Source organism: Semicossyphus pulcher, unplaced genomic scaffold (assembly GCF_022749685.1).
Source record: "Semicossyphus pulcher isolate SPU_LCO1_2020_fin unplaced genomic scaffold, fSemPul1.0.p SCAF_9, whole genome shotgun sequence".
In the NCBI taxonomy this organism is placed as follows: Eukaryota; Metazoa; Chordata; class Actinopteri; order Labriformes; family Labridae; genus Semicossyphus; species Semicossyphus pulcher.
In genome coordinates this window covers 31,248,378-31,264,722 of record NW_027211770.1, presented here as the reverse complement: position 1 = coordinate 31,264,722, position 16,345 = coordinate 31,248,378, and the positions used below count along the sequence as shown (strand labels likewise).

At 37.3% G+C, this 16,345-nt stretch overlaps 1 protein-coding gene across 1 annotated transcript; it reads right to left on the bottom strand.

Annotated features, from left to right (window-relative positions):
• Positions 1-3,353: 3,353 nt before the first annotated feature.
• On the bottom strand, positions 3,354-8,947 carry LOC138584260 (serine/threonine-protein kinase Nek11-like). Its single transcript, XM_069656447.1, has 10 exons — positions 8,942-8,947; positions 8,393-8,524; positions 7,529-7,619; positions 7,103-7,194; positions 6,924-7,007; positions 5,976-6,052; positions 5,802-5,864; positions 5,233-5,287; positions 4,537-4,725; positions 3,354-4,389 (listed from the first exon to the last, which is right to left on the bottom strand). Exons 2-10 carry the CDS (start codon positions 8,507-8,509, stop codon positions 3,568-3,570), a joined length of 1,590 nt encoding a protein of 529 aa, XP_069512548.1. The 5' UTR covers positions 8,510-8,524; positions 8,942-8,947; the 3' UTR covers positions 3,354-3,567.
• Between the last annotated feature and the right edge of the window lie 7,398 nt (positions 8,948-16,345).

Sequence of the window (16,345 nt, the reverse complement as noted above, 5' to 3'; positions counted from 1 at the left end):
ACATTCTTTAATAACATAATAGAACCAAACAAATAAAATTGATACAGCTAACGTAACTCTGAAGGTAAAAACTGCGATTTTTATTTAAGACAAGTCCTACAAAATGACTGCACTCTAGAACTGATCGTAATGCAAACCTAACTTGTTAAAAGCGCCCTTACTTGTTTTACAGGCTGACAGCTAACTGCTATTTTGGAGGTTAAGAATGAACCTGGATGAATTTGAAGATGGCTGACGGATCATACCTGTGCTGGAGGTTTGTGTCATGGAAGAAGAACCCACACCTGGTTCAAGGTAGGAAGCTAAGTAATGTTTGCTGTTTGTTAAATACGAATTTCAAGCAATTTGTCCCTGCAATAAATAGAGTTCTAGCTATGGCTAAAACACTTTAGCTAAGTACAAACGAAAAAATTCACTTCAATTTTATCCGACTTTATACTTGTACTCCAGTACCTCTTGGAGGTAAGCACTGTACTTTAAACACCACTCCATTCATCTGTCAGCTGTTGTTACCCATTCCTGTCCATTAAATACTTTCAGCTAGGTATAAATCACAAGTTTATACAAGTTTATGATATTCACAGATGGCACAAAGTCTGCCACAATATAATGACATTCAGTTAAAGGCCTTGGATCTTTATGGGCAACGTCACCCATTTATATAAAGAAAAAGAGAATTTTATGAGTACAAAGTTCTTTATAACAAAAAGGAAAAGAACAGACCTTCTATTGTTCATGTGTGTGTGTGTGTATTAAAGATGTGGATATGATCTATATTTTCACACTGTATCGATAACATTTAATCATTGATTATTGAATTGATCGATCGGTATCATTGGATTGTCAGGACCCTACTTATAACCTATCATTCTGTTTTTTTATATGACTTGAGTTTAACCTCCAGCTGGGGAGTTTGTAACTTATAAGAAGGTCTGCACGCCCAGGTCGAGCTGCCGTTGTTGTTAAAGTTTCTGCAGAGTAAAAAGTGTGTGAATCAGAGGAGGAGGATATTAGATGGAGCGGAGGAATCCGTGTCCGTCTGAGGATCGACATACAGTAAATGTCTGGTTTATGTAAAGGACTTCCTGCTCTTGCTTTTTTTCAGACGATGATATCTAAAATAGCTTCTGTGTGTCAATAAAAAAAGATGTATGATAATTCTTCTCCAGTCCTGAGCGCTGACTTAAAGTTCAATCTGTCTGCAGCATCACTGAGACTGACAGGTAATCAAAGCAGCTATTAGTCAGCTCATAATGAAGGATAATAGCGGTGATCATGGTGGTTATTTTCAAGGATGATGATGATGATCGAGGCTGCAGGCTCTGATTACAGGCTGCAGCTATTAAGGTTAAAAAGGGCAACCGTCAATGTTCCTTTATAGTTTTTAACCTATTTACAGCAGATGGAATGTACCTCACATCATTTCTGACCATTTAAATAAAGGTTTTAACTCCTAAGTGGTCTGATATGTTTGAAGAAACAGGAATGTAGTGAGGTCAGCGCTGGGTGATGTGATGACGTCTGTCACAGCCAGTGAGAAGCCGAGCTGCTGCATTCTGCTCTGGTCGGAGACGAGAGCGTGCTTTTAGATTAACTCCAAAAGGAAGGAGTTACAGTAATCTATTTTGGAGAAGAACAGCAGGACTGTGCCACTTTTAAAACTGGAAAAAACATTTACACTTTCTGTTTAAAAAAGTCTCAAAAAAGAGTTTAATTTGATATTGTACCAGTAAAAAATGTAAATGTAACCCATCATCTGTTATCTGCAAAGGAAATAAAGGAGACGGACACTAAACAAAGTCGTGATTTTGGTGGTAAGCTAAAGAAAAGCTCTCTACACAGTCCCTGCTGTAACGTCAAATACCCTCAAATTAAAACTCAGACTCACAGTAAGTAAATATAGGTTAATCATCTGCATGAAACAGGTCAATTTAAAAGGAATAAACTGAATTCAGTGCCTCCCATCGGTCTACAAGCTGCAGGGATGCTGCTTGTAAAAATGGGCCCCAGTGATGTGAAGTGTAATTTGTAATTAATGGAATGAGACCTTTAAAGCACACTGTCAGTCTCTTGGTCCTCAATGAGCCGCCTGTTGAGTGTACACGTCAGATCTCCATTATAACTCACAGACTCTGTGCTGTTTCAGAGTCTGCAGTAAAGCTGTGACTCATCAGATCTGACATTAGACCATGAGAGGGTTCACACTCACAGCTCTGTCTTCTGTCACTCAATATAATGACCGACTTTTGTGTCCATTCAAAAACCTCCTGATTTTGTCCCTTTTGGAATTTTGGTATTGCAAATCTAACACACACACACACAACACGTACACATACACCACACACACACACACATACACCACACACACGGTACACACACACGGCACACACGACACATACACGACACACACACGGCACCTACACACACGACACATACACACACACACACACACACACACACACACACAGTGGGCAGTTTCAAACGTTTCCATTAAACCTGTTTCTGTTCAATTTTCGTCCTGTTACTTCCCGTTTTAAAATCTGGACGTTCATATCCAACTCAAATTAAAATACATTTTTGCTAGTTCATCTCCTTGGTGTTTGGTGTTTTGACCAGCTCGTGTGTGTGTGTGTGTGTGTGTGCGTGTGCGTGTGTGTGTGTGTGTCTCAATTTTACCATTAAAAGGTGAGGGGACTCTTCTGGAGTGAAAAAGATGGATTAAATCATTAGACAAGTAATGCTTAAAACTTTATTTATTCATACTTAATCATACTCATCAATACAGTTATTTGGTAACTACGAGCTTACAGCTGAATCAGCCGCATGTCAGGATCCTCATTTTGATAAAATAACCACATTACATAAAATGCACCAAACAATGAAAAGAGAGAAAAATAACTAAATCAATGTTCAGATCTTTAATAACCATGGAGCTACCTGAGTGCACATCTGTGACTGTCATGTGTAATTTTTAATCAGATATTTAACAATATCTGTCTACTTCTTCTGGTTGCTAGCTGCGTAAAACATCATTGAACAGCAATAACACCCTTGTCACCATAAACATTCATCATTTCTTCAGTATTCCCATGCATAAAATTAACACTCAATAAAATCAAATCAAACGTAAAGAGGCAAAGTACATAATGTATTAGTATACTAAATAATTAAAGACTCAATAGCTCCACGACATCATTTGTTGATGATTTGTTATGTCAAGAAACAAGGTTAGAAATGTGATGAAGGCATGTGGCGTACCACTCTGTGTCACTGTTCATTGTTTTAAGCTGTCTAATCAGCAAAAGACACCATTGACTTGAAAGTTTCACTATTCATCTCACAAATATCCCCGATAGAATGAATTACTCTTTTGTTATGACTCTGCTTTCATATTCGACACATCGAGAATTCTTACAAATGCATTGTGTACCCGTCTGTTTTTCTTAAGCACATGTAACACATGAATGAACCATGTTATTTACATATTCTGCTCTGAATCTGTCACATCTGTGTTTACATGTGGCATTAGAGAGCCAGAAGCAACACCCATAGGAGACGCACAATGGTTTACTGTGATACTGAGCAATCCCATTCCAACTCGCTCTTATCATCAAGAAATTTGACACTTGAGATTGTTTCTTTGAACTCATCCAAAACTTCCTGCAATTCTTTTGCAGATTTTCTGATGGACAGGACAAATTTCATGATCTCAGAAGATGTTTCACCATCCTCCTGTGTCTGTCTAATGTTGTGTATTTCTTTAGCATCCACAGCAATGAAGAAGATATCAACTGCCACAAATAAACCAGAAAGTGCACCAGTTGCTACTTCAGCCACACGTACTGACCTGGATGCTTGTCCTGCGATTTTGCCAATGTTTGCCACTCTAAGATGGCGGAACAGTTCAGTCACGGTGCCCAAGCCCTTCCCTAGCCTCACAGCTGCCTTTGCCTGATTGTCTTCCTTAAAACTGCTGCCCTCATCTCTGGTTATGTTTGCTGGTAAGCATTTCTTCATAGTCACTAAACTGCGGCCAATCTCCTGGAGCCAGGTGGCAAGAGCATTTACTTTCTCTTCAAACTCTTTAATGATGCGTCGAACAGCTTTGCGATCAGAGGACTGTGTGACCATATTTGTGATATTTGAGGCACCAGCAGTGACTCCACCAGCCACACTCACGGCAACTCCAGTCCCAGTGACAATTAGAGAGGCTCCCATTGTGAACGGGGACAGAGCAAGGCCCACTATGGTTGCAATCCCACCAGCTGCTCCGACCACTCCTCCTGCCAGACTGCCGATGGTGGTGCCCGTGTGCACTCTTTCCAAATTGTCTGCCACAGCTTTTAGTTTGACAAGCTGAGTCTGGAGGTACTCTGCAGTTGTTTTGCACTTAACAAAAAAAAGGCAGTGTCAGAGAAATCTATAGGATATCATGCTGCATGCCTATTCTGCTGGATTTTTCATATGTAGGTAAACATTTACAGACGTGTGTTAGTAAGGTCAATTTGTCTTTCTTTATTTTATTAAAAGTCAAACCTTGTTGAAGATACATGTCAAAGTAATGTGACGTTCCAAAATCTCACAGGCTGTTGGTCGAGAGTTGGGGTCTTTCTGGAACATGGCACTCAAGAGTTCACGAAACTCCTCTGAGAACTCGTCATCCAGATGTGGGCCAGAACCACAACTAAACTTGGAGACGAGATCAACTGTATTCTCTGCAGAGAACTGAAGGAGAAAAGAATTGTAATAAGGAAATAAATGTCATTGCAGTTACTCATCACAAACAGAAAATAAGTTTTGTCACTAAGACGTTATGTTCTACAAGCACCTTACTTCTGTAAAAAGTGACGTATTTGTGCACAATGATTTTCATTCAGTATTTTCAGAATAGGTCAAAATCACATCTAAGTAAAAATGTTGGCCTTTGTCAAAGTTGTGTGAGATTAAATATGATCTTATCATAAAATAGATTCATCAGATTTTCATGTTTTTCCCATTCTCACTGGTTAAAGATACAACATGTTACCAAGCATTTGCAATATTTAATTCTTGAATTGTAAAGACTGTGAATTAAAAAAAAGATTTATAGTAACCATGTTTTTACCAGCTATGCTAGCAGCCTGTCTCAGACAGCCTCACAGAGCTGCTAGCATAGCTGTAGAATGTCCTGTTGTCTATAGTCATATTCATTATATTCATTTTCAATGACATGCACATGTCTGGGTAACTTACCGCTGATTTTTGAGTACAGAGCTCGTAGAGTATGCATCCCAGTGACCACACTTCACTACAGATGAGGAAAGTGTCATTATTATTATTATTATTGTTAATATTAATATTGATATTGTTGTTATTGTTGTTATTACTTTTATTAATGCTATTATTAAAACTTCTACAGGTCAAATAAGAAAATGCACAATGAGGTGTCTGTAACGTGTTTAGACTGCTTTAATCAGGCTAAGACTGAAAGCTTCATTAAAGATCTGATAGATACACCGTTTCAATTATCTTCTGTTGCCCATATTTCAGCAAACAGTTACACAATTATCTAGAGTAATTACTTAAGCAAAAACTGAACTAGTATTCATTTGAAAATGTCTCAATGGCTTTTAAAATAAATCTTAAAAGAGATGATTTAGATTCTGGTGTTTCTGCCATGCTGAAAGCCACATTTAATGAGTTAAAACATTTGAAATGTTTTGGAGTTTAAAAAAAGGGAAAGAAAAGGTCAGTCCAACAAAACTCAACAAACTTGAGGGAAAAATGTAGTCAACATTTTCTATTCCCGTATGTGTCTGTACCTTTTTGCATCATACGTTTGGTTTGTGAAGACCTCCGGTGCCTGGTACCAAACTCCTTCATTTCTGGTGGTATTCACATCAGCGTTTTATGAACCGTGTTAACCACAAAAAATACATTTATTAATGCATAAATATTTATATATAGCCAGCTGTATTTATATTTGTTATTAGAACAGGAGTATATAGTACTTTTCCTTGACTTTACAAAAGCCACCCAGGCACACCTTTCCAAACTCGGTGAGGAAAATGTTCTAAAAAAACAAGAAAAGGTAAAACTGTAAGTTTAAAAATATATTGTTTGCTGACTGAATACAATGAAGACTTTCCAGTAAATACACTCCAAAACATGGAGGTTTTATTACATTTCAGGGGGAGACTTTTCAACAGCAGCCCTGCTGGTTAGCTGCTACTTCAACTAAGCCCCCAGTTTGCTTATACCTTTCATTAATGGGCCCTAATCAGCACAGAATTACAGCAGTTAAAATGAATAAAACAGACCTAAAACGTGCTGCACCTGCAGAACTATCTACTTCCCTGCTGTTAATTTCCATGTTCAGTGTGATCTAAGAAAGTTGTTTTTTTGTCTCTTAGTTGATACAATTCAGATTTACTTTGAAAAACCGGGACCATAGCAACATGGATAAGCTGATCCTGGATAGCAAAAACGGGATTTCCAAATCCGGAACAATCTGATCCAAATAAAACTTTTCGTACAAGTGGACCCATGGTTTTGTGACTGTTGGATTATCTGCAAAATTTATTAGCATTAACTAGCAATTGCAGGAAGTTAGTTTTTGATTGGATAGCCAATTAGTCCTAGGTCAATTCTTCAGACTAAACTTAACTTCATGGCGGTGCTTCACCAAGCGTGAGAGTAGTGATGTTGTGGAGGCTATACATGGAGATCAGCTGTAAATGTATAACATAGACTATGGTCTTGACCGGCTCTTTTTAAAAAGTGTCTTGAGATAACTGATTGATAAATGATTGTCGTAACAATTTATGTTAGGATTGCTTCATTCAATATTTAAAATGAGACTCCATGTTTGTCCGTTGTAATATTAAAGTGTTAACTCTGAGGTAACACATTGATGTTTTAATCCGAATAAATGTGTGCTGTACCTGTGGCGTCAGATGTTTGTGAAGCACATTTTTTTCATGCATGCTTCTCAGCGCCATACAGACTTCAGCAATCATGCTCAGTGCCTAGAAAAGAAAAAGAAATGATGGTACTTAGAAATCAGCACATATAGACTTGTATGCACTGATATATCTCTCTCTCTCTCTCTCTCTGGCAGTACCTCAGGCTCTTTGAAACTCTTTTCTCTCATCTTTTCAGCAAGGGTCCCGCCCTCACAGTACTCCGTCACTACATAATCGTTCAGAGCTTCATCTGCATGACAAGAGTGAAAGAGAATCAGTCTGATAACATCTTTGAACCATATAAACCATCTTAAAGCTGATAAGATAATCCTCCCAAAATTACACAGATCAAGTTAGTCCTAGTTTGGGTACTCAGGGATCAAAAGCTCTGTTTCTGGGTTCTAAAATTAAGATTTGCTACATTTTGAAACATAATCTAAGATAATTATTTATAAAATAATCATTAGTGTAATACTTTACTCAAGTATTTCAGATGCATTTCTTGTAACCTCATATTTTGCAACAAAAATTTTTTGCAGCAGTTTCAGAAAACCAAAAATAGAAGCACATGACATATAACTTACCTTTAAAAGTCTCCTTGATGCTCATAATATGAGGATGACCTGTGTCCTTGAGGGTGTTCATCTCTTGGATCAATTCCACATTTTTGGACCCCTGTTAAAAATACGTGTAAGAATGGTCTGGCAAAGGCTTCTGACACTTTAAGTGACCCGCAACAAACAACAGGTCACAAGTATGTGCCCGTGGTAGTTGTCAACAAGCTGCACTCACCCTACACTTGCCAGTTTACCTGCTGCCTCGCATTGTGCTTTCAAACCTCTGCACTCCCTCCACAACTGCACTGAGTCTGTTATACAAGCAAGGAGCCTCATTGAATAATCAGCCTTCTGCTATTGCTGTGATTGTTTTGTCTCTTTAGCTTTTTTACATTTTTTGTCACAGGGTCAAAATCATTTTAGTCTGTTAGTCTTTGTCACCCCTGCATTGTATGAAAGAATGAAAAATATCTGCACGAATGAATTGATATGTAAGTGCACAGTTTCTTACGTGGAATTTACAGTACTGTGCAAAAGTTTTAGGCACGTGTGAAAAAACGCTGTAAACTAAGAATGCTTTAAAAAATGGAAGTGTTAATCGTTTATTTTCATCAATTAACAAAGTGCAGTGAGATTTTTCATACCTGCCTAAAACTTTTACACAGTACTGTATATTCAATCAGTACAATTCATTTCCCCCACTTTGATGCATTCCTGGTCTGACCAGATAACATCCTGTGGCTTGGTTACAATAAAGAGAAAGAGAACCTTTCTTTTATTTAATTAGTTTAAACAAATTGTGTTTATTGGCATTTGAACTGAGCTTTATTTTTCTGGTGAAATGTCATAACTTGTCACACTCATGTTAAGTGTAAAATAAGCTTAACTTACCTTGATATTTGTTATTATGAGAAATTTCTCACCGTCCTTTGTGACTACATAACCATGTTCCGTTTCCCTTTCAAGGGTGTAACCCTCCTTTGTAAGTGTGCTCTGTTTTTGTCCCATCTTTGCTGTTATGTCCTAATGACACAGAACAAACCAACACACATGCACACACACAACAGTAATTAACCAAGGACTTAATAAGTATTTAAGCAGAAATGGTCGTATTTTCAAATGTCAGACCTAAAATGTTTTGGTCAGGATTTCATAAATGTTAATGAAAATATTTACAAAACCTAATAATAATAATAATAATAATAATAAATCCATCCTTATGTAAAATTAACTTTTTGGCAATAAAGAATTATACAACAATATAATAAATACTTTTGTCTAAGTAGTTATAAGCCACTGTGTCCTTTTATAAAAAATTAAAAGCTAGTCAGATGATAGCATTACTGTTAAATAGAAATTCTCTCCAATAATAGATTTACATAAACTATAAAATTTACATTAAAGAAAATGCCCAATGCAAAAAAACAATGTGTCACTCACCGTCAGTGAAAGAGGATCTGCTCGTACAAACGCTAGAACCTGCTTTATATAAGAGTTGAAACAAAACTGAAACTTATGTTCCACCACATGATGCTGCTCATTTGCATCTTTTGCTCCTCCCTTCTTATTAGGTATTGAGGTTTTGGTTGTTGTTGTTTTACATTGGTGTGTCTGTGACTTGTTATATCATTGTAGTAAAATTGATTTAATGATATTTGACACGCAATGTTTCCTGGAATAGGACCACGAGATCCCTCACTTACGCCGTGCTATTGCCACATGATTAGCTTCTAGAAAGTATCCTGTATTTCACTGCATTATACAATTTTCTGTAAAGAAACAGACAATTGACTTATTTCGATTAATCCGCTGCTCTCTAACCCATGGTGTCAAAAAAAGCCCAAACATGGATGCAATGAAGGACATCATTACTGCTCTCTCTTTGTTACCAGCGCATGCAAACATAAGAATGTGAGTGGGAGCTTCATGTCAGTAAAAACAAAATCATAGTCTGTATTTCTAACAGCAATAATTCATTCATTCATTCATACTCCGTTTATTTGCTCACTTCAGTGTTTAATAACACAGCATACATGATACACCTTCTCAAATACTTAACACTGTCCATGAACAAACAGGAGCAGGAAGAAGAAAACTTATAATACCTTCCCCTTTTCATGATGATAACAAAAATTATGGCTAACCTGTTGGTGATTTCCTTTTCTCAAAAAATATCAAAATTCAACACTTCATACCGAAACAAGCAAATAATGATTTACTTATTAAGTTCATAATTTCCCATTACTTTTTCTATATACATTCTTTTAAATGGAAAAATATTTGTGCAACATTTTATATCATTATCCAGAGAATTCCACAATTTCACTCCATAAACTGATACACACAATTGCTTTAATGTAGTACGTGCATAAGGACTTTTGAAATTAAATTTCCATCTATGATCCTCCTTATTAGATCCAAACACAAATGCACAAAATAATAAAGATGGAAATAAAAAAAAGTTTTTGCAATTTCATGTTTGTTTTTTTCCACATTTGCAGGTCACTGGAGAAAGCAGTTATTACCCAGTTTATGTAATCTGGTCTAAAACAGAAGATTACACTGTTTTAGACCAGAGTGCTACTTTGGTAGCTTTGGTTAATACATCCAATCTTTAGGCCTAATACTAAAAGAAATCTGCTGCCCCTCCCCAATAATTGCTTGATTTGTCTAGATCAGTCTCCTGAAGATTCACTATAGCTTCAGCTAAACTTGCATTTAGAGAAAAAAGTACAGTAATTTGTTGAAGTTCTTATGTTGTGTAAGACCTGTGATCTGTCCCAGTAAGATAAGAGAAATCACTTACAAATGTCCGATGGTAACATCCTGTAAGCATGCTACTCTGTCAATAAAAAAACCTTTGCATAGTGGGCGGGGCCTATGCAGATTCAGAATTTTTATGAGGGAGAAGGAGGAGATGCCTTTGGAGGATTTTTACAAGGTAATTAAACGTGTTTTGCAGAAAAAGCATCAGACTAAATTTATAATTTTAAGCAGAACATTTTATGTCTTAAAACATGACTGGAGCTGGTCTTTAAAGCACTGTCAGGTATGGTTAAGTGCAGATGCTTTGTAACTTGTGTATAATGCTAAATTTACTGAAAGGTTTTGAAGGATTATTTAAAGACTGCGCTCTGAAAATAGAGTAATATTGGCTAAAATAAAGTTTAAATCCAGCAGATACAGACAGTCACTGTAACACAATGAGTCTGATCCAACCTGTAACACTATGGTTTGATACCCCATTATGTTCACCAAGATCAGTTTAGCTTAAGTATATTATATCCAATATTAATTATGATAACATACAAAGCAACAGCTGAGCCTCGGTAAAAGAAAATCATATTGTTGTATGAAAGGATTTAATCACACAAACATAGTTGAACTCATATTTGCTTCAAACAAGGATTTTGGATTTGTTCTGCCATCACTTAAATCTGTGTCATTAAGCTAGATGTAACACTGAAGTTCAGCTGTATGCAATAAACCTGATTCCACCATATATTATGACGACCAATATAAAGAGACATCTAGTTCTCCTTATAACCCATCTGGCTCTTGGAGCACAACAATTTTTTGATAACAATAAAAACATAATAAAACGATTAAGGGTTAGGGCTTATAAGCCTTTGTGCCTCTTATTGTGTAGAGTTTATTGCTAAAGATACAAAGGCTGCGTTGTCAGTTTTACCAGGTCATCACTAAACTAATTTGTTGAAGTCCTTATGTTGTGTATGACCTCTGATCTGTCCCAGTATGATAAGAGAAATCACTTACAAATATCCCATGATAACGTCCTGTAAGGATGCTACTCGTGTCATCTGTCACATAACAAGGCACGCCAATGTCAAGTCCAATACTTCAGTTACAATAAAATGGCAGGACAAGCTTTCTTTGAACAGAAAAAGTAATGTGACTGAGTTTCATGGCCTGTACATTACAGTTAGATCAATGGATGTAGATTATAGTAATATTAAGAAATACTCTAAATCAGATTTGATTGCAGCCCACAGTGTCCTATGTTTATTTGAATAACTAGAACTCAATCAGTCTAACCCAAACAAAGAATGAATGAGAGCATGTGTTTGATTAACATACTATAAATATATAAGCATTAAATATGCCATATTTTATATTTCATTTATTTCATATTGTTGAAACAAATGAATCAGAATCAGGTTTATTGCCGAGTAGGTTTAAACACACAAGGAATTTGTTTTGGTGATTTTGGTGCCGAACAATTAACACGGAACATGAATAAAAATAAGAAAATAGAAGATAAAAAATAGGCAATAAGAATATAAATATGAAGAGCAATACATATAATACAAAACATGTACAACAGGTGTGATTAAAAACTGTACAGATGTGCAGGATATTAAGCAGTGCAAAGAGTTTACAGTATAAAATTAAAAATAGTGGAGTATACAGACAATATTAAGTCCAGTGTGCGTTAATGTAACGCATAGTCCGGATTACAGACTTAACACTCGTTAAGTGTTAAGTGACTGAGGGGCTGGATGAGAGTCCATGTCACGTGGGGGGGTGGGGGGGGCAGGGGCCTTGTTGACGAGGCTGGCAGCAGAGGGGAAGAAACTGTTCGTGTGTCGGGAGTTTTTGGTCCTGATGGAGCACAGCCTCTTGCCAGAGGGGAGGGTCTCAGAGAGACTGTGTCTGGGGTGAGAATTGCGAATTAACATCCAGAAAAGCTTCAAATGTATATAAAAGTGTCGGAGCAAAGTGGAAATGATACTAGAGTATATATACACTGTATGTCTCATAGAAAATGTGTACGAATGCTGACAGCTGAAATGCATTGGACTGCTTTGCTTGAAATTCTTGAAGCTGAAATGAAATACAGGCTGAGTCAAGCAGTTATGAAATAAGATTAGTGCCAGAAGAATCGGGTCAAGTTATTGTCCGGACTAAGGCGAGGGGCAATTACCTGCTCTGTTCACATATTGCACAGATTACATACAAACATGAAAAACATTTTTCTCGAGAGCTGAGAGGAGAAACTTTTGTTTGAAAGGATGGAATTTAAAAAATTCAAAGACCAACTGAATTAATTACAAGCATGTTAACATAAAGAATATAATTGGTGATTGTTACGTTTCCCTTTTAGAAACAATAACGCTGACAACCAACAAAGAAAGAACTCAGGGCTGATGTGAGGCAGTCAAAGAAAAAAGGTTTATTCACAAAATATAAATGAAGGTAAACAACAAACATAGGTTTGAAAAATGTGGGGGAAGGAGGAACTGTGGGGGGTTGTGCCAAACGAAATAAACAAAGTACAACAAAATAGGGCCTAGCTCAACTCTATCTGTGAGGAAAGAAAAACGAAAACAAAAGGCCTGACTACCTCTACAAAGTGTCTGAAATAATAAAAGTACAACAGTGGCAACAACCCATAACCTGGTGTAGTAACAATTTTCCTGCTAAGTGCGTGAATGTAAAGGGTACCCCAGCCTTACCTCAGCTCTACCTCCCCACCACAAACCATCTTAGACAGCCAAGCAACATAGAGCAGAACAAAGCAAAAGAGAGGCTTTTAAAATGGTGCCCTCCGTCTCGGATTGGCTAATTGGCTGGAGTGTGAGCCAATCCACAGCTCTTCTGGAGCTCACAGGTGGCAGCCAATCTTCCACTTCTCACCTGCAGGACAAAGGGAGAAGAGAGCAAGAGAGAGAGAGACACCTACACACAAAACTCTATACACGTGACAGTGATCGATGAAGAGGAGTATTTAGACAGGTGAAAGACCCCCTCCAGTGAAAATCCAGTGTTAAACCTTGTAAACATCTCCATGTGCTTCAAGACATAGCAGGGACAACATCAGCAGTCGTCATCATGGCTGGGCCTGTCTGCTTTTAACCTGCAGTGTACCAAGGACAGGCTTGACAACACGTTTTCAGATTGGCAGGTTTGAGACGGCACAAACCTAAGGAGCGTTAATGGACGGGGTGACGATATGCATATCATTATGTGTAACCTATGGCAACCACTTCGGCGATGCGCGAGCCAGCGTCTCTGCCATCGTTTAGTGGCGACTTGTTGAAACTTAGCTAGCCTGAAATGTAGTAATCAGCAGTAGTAACGTTAAGGTTAGCAGTCAGTAGTGAGTTTGCAAAAATGAAGATGACGGTTTGTTTTCGGGATGGAGGGGGCGGTTGGAAATTTGAATAGTGGGCTGGGCCTATGCACATTACATGTACATACACACAGATTACATGTACATACACATTAATCTGGCAACCCACAGTATCCCATGGCCTTACATTACAAAGAGGTCGGTCACGGCAGCTGTAGTTCTTTAAAGATATCAGGTATAGAGCACATAGCAAACTCAAAAAGGGGTGGAGACGGATTCAAAAGGCTCTTACAAAGAGAATCATTTTGGATAATTAAAAGCCAGGCAATATCCTTGTTTGAATGGGGAACTTGACTTCTCCCCCTTTCTATGATCATCTTTGTTTTGGACCTCTGAGTTTTTTAAATATTTCCATGTATAATCTTGTGTACTGTGTTAACCTTTTCAAAAGCTACTTTTAAAAGCATTTGTTTTTCCTTTTGGTGTTGTGTTTATCTGCATTTATTATGTAAATATTTAAAATGTTGATTTCCCTTGCTTAAATGTATCGGTTACCTAGATCATGTGACTACTACCTGTTCACACCAATCACGTGACTGCTTGTTAATCTTAACAGGAAGCAGCTTGGCGACCATTTAGTACTTGCCCTGATGAAGGCCTCAATGGCTGAAACGCGTGGCTTTCATGGCTGAAAGACTTTTAGGGCTGGTGCATTGTATATGGCAATAAATAAAAAAATTTAGTTCTGGAAAAAATATAGAAATATGGAATGTAATATAAAGCAGGAATTGTCCTTGCAAGTATATATTAACATGGAAAATGAACAGTCAGAATATAATGAGATAATAAAAAGAGCCTCTATTTCAGTATTTTACTTATTTTTGTTCTAGTTCTGTTGTAATTGTTTTGCACCAAAATCACCAAAACAAATAGCAAAAATAACAAATGGCAATAAACCCCGATTCTGGTTCTGAATCTGATATTAATATTTTTGTGCATTTACACAGTCTGGGGTTTTTTTGCTATTTATCCTTCCTCCATTTGGCCACTGTAGCGGAGTGGATTTTAGTCTGGATTATGTTTAAACAGAATTTAAAAGGTTAAAGGCTTCAGCAACAAGAAAGGTAGTCAGACAAGGACAAGAGTTTAAGTGAGAAATAAACAGCAGAGGTCAATGTTTAAACAAGCGGCATCCTTTGGGGCTGAAGAATAAAGCCAAAAAGGTGCTAAAAACTGCCGTTCCTCATATTTGCACAGAACATGGACTTTGGCTTTTGTTTTTCAGCAGTGATAGAAGCCAATAAATCTTTTGACGACATCTGGGCATGTGTTTGTTGTCATGAGTTATCCAGGTCTCCTTATCATCCCACCGGTCTCTTGGAGTACTAATAAAAAACATAAAATAATAACAATAAAAATAAACTAATAAAACCATTCAGTGTTAGGGTTTACAAGCCTTAGTGCCTCCTTTTGTTTACAGGTTATAGCAGAAGACATTTGCATTGTGAGGTTCACCATTTCATCACCAAACTAATTTGTTCACGTCATTATGTTTTCTTAGACTTTTGATGTGTCCTAACAGGATAAGACAAATCAGAGAATTGTGTCATTTGTTATATAACAGGGCACGCCCATGTCAAGTTCAATACTTCTGTAATATTACAATGGCAGTTTCATGGCCTGTACGTTACAGTTAGACCAATGGTTGTAGATTCTAGAAATATTAAGACATTCTATAAATCGGATTTGATTTTCTTGTCAAATTAAAAACAAAAGGGGAAAGAAAATGTGTTTCGAGAAACACAATGACCTGCGTAGCAGCCCACTGTAACATACTTTAGCATCAAGTAAACAGTCCTATATTGCGTGGATGGTGTCATCGAAAAAAAAAAAAAAAAAAAAATTTGTGGAAAACAATATAAAAAATTAAACATAAAAATGGTGAATTCCTATCAGGAAACACTTGGACTTAATCTACCTAATGATAGTTAGTACAGCTGGAAATGGTTAATGTCTTGTTGGAAAGCTATATTACAAAATCACCAAAAAAAGGAGTTAACTGGGAGCACAGGGTTTTTTATTTGCTGTCGTACTTTAATAAAGCTTCTGTTTTCTTCCAGACAGTAAATACTGCTCACAACAGCTGCAAAGTCTGAGGTCTCTACAGCTAATTTACCTGCAGATGGCACAGCAGGTTGTGGCTCTATACCTGCTAGTGTTCTGCTATTCAGGTGCTGAACATAAAAAAACAGAAACTCCATGTGTTCAGTGATGTATATAAGATGTATATAACAGATGACAGGAGTCGCCCAAAAAAGTATGAAGGGGCCGATAGGTAGAACCTGTGAAAATCCAAACTGAATTGAAACCATGATGGAAGCAGCAGACCTGTGTTCCCTAAGAACCTTGAGGCAGGAAGTCTAACTGGGCTCTGATAAATTTTCTTGTCTTTGCGTCTTAAGGGAGGGTCTTCTCTGCTGGCAGGGATCATCAGTGTGAAGAAAATGTTTCTGGGGTAAAAGAGAAAAATCTTAAGTTGGATGAGTTTCAGAAAAATGTGTGTAAAAGGTTTCAGATACAAGAAAAGTAAAAGAAAGAGAGGTGAACATTTAAACAAGTGACATCGTTTGGGGCTAAAGAATAAAGCCAAAAAGGTGCAAAAAGCTGCAGTTCCTCTGGTGTCCACTTGAGGCTGCCTCCAGCAGTGAGTCAGTCCCCATAGAGCCCCATGTTAAACTTCACAGCAGAAA

Excerpts from the sequence above, each read along its gene's own strand:
- LOC138584260 (XM_069656447.1), bottom strand. The coding sequence starts at position 8,509 with ATGGGACAAAAACAGAGCACACTTACAAAGGAGGGTTACACCCTTGAA. Across the intron at positions 7,620-8,392 it reads TCATAATAACAAATATCAAG|GGGTCCAAAAATGTGGAATT; the intron begins GTAAGTTAAGCT and ends TATTTTTAACAG. Across the intron at positions 5,865-5,975 it reads GAAAAGTACTATATACTCCT|AAATGAAGGAGTTTGGTACC; the intron begins GTTCTAATAACA and ends GAATACCACCAG.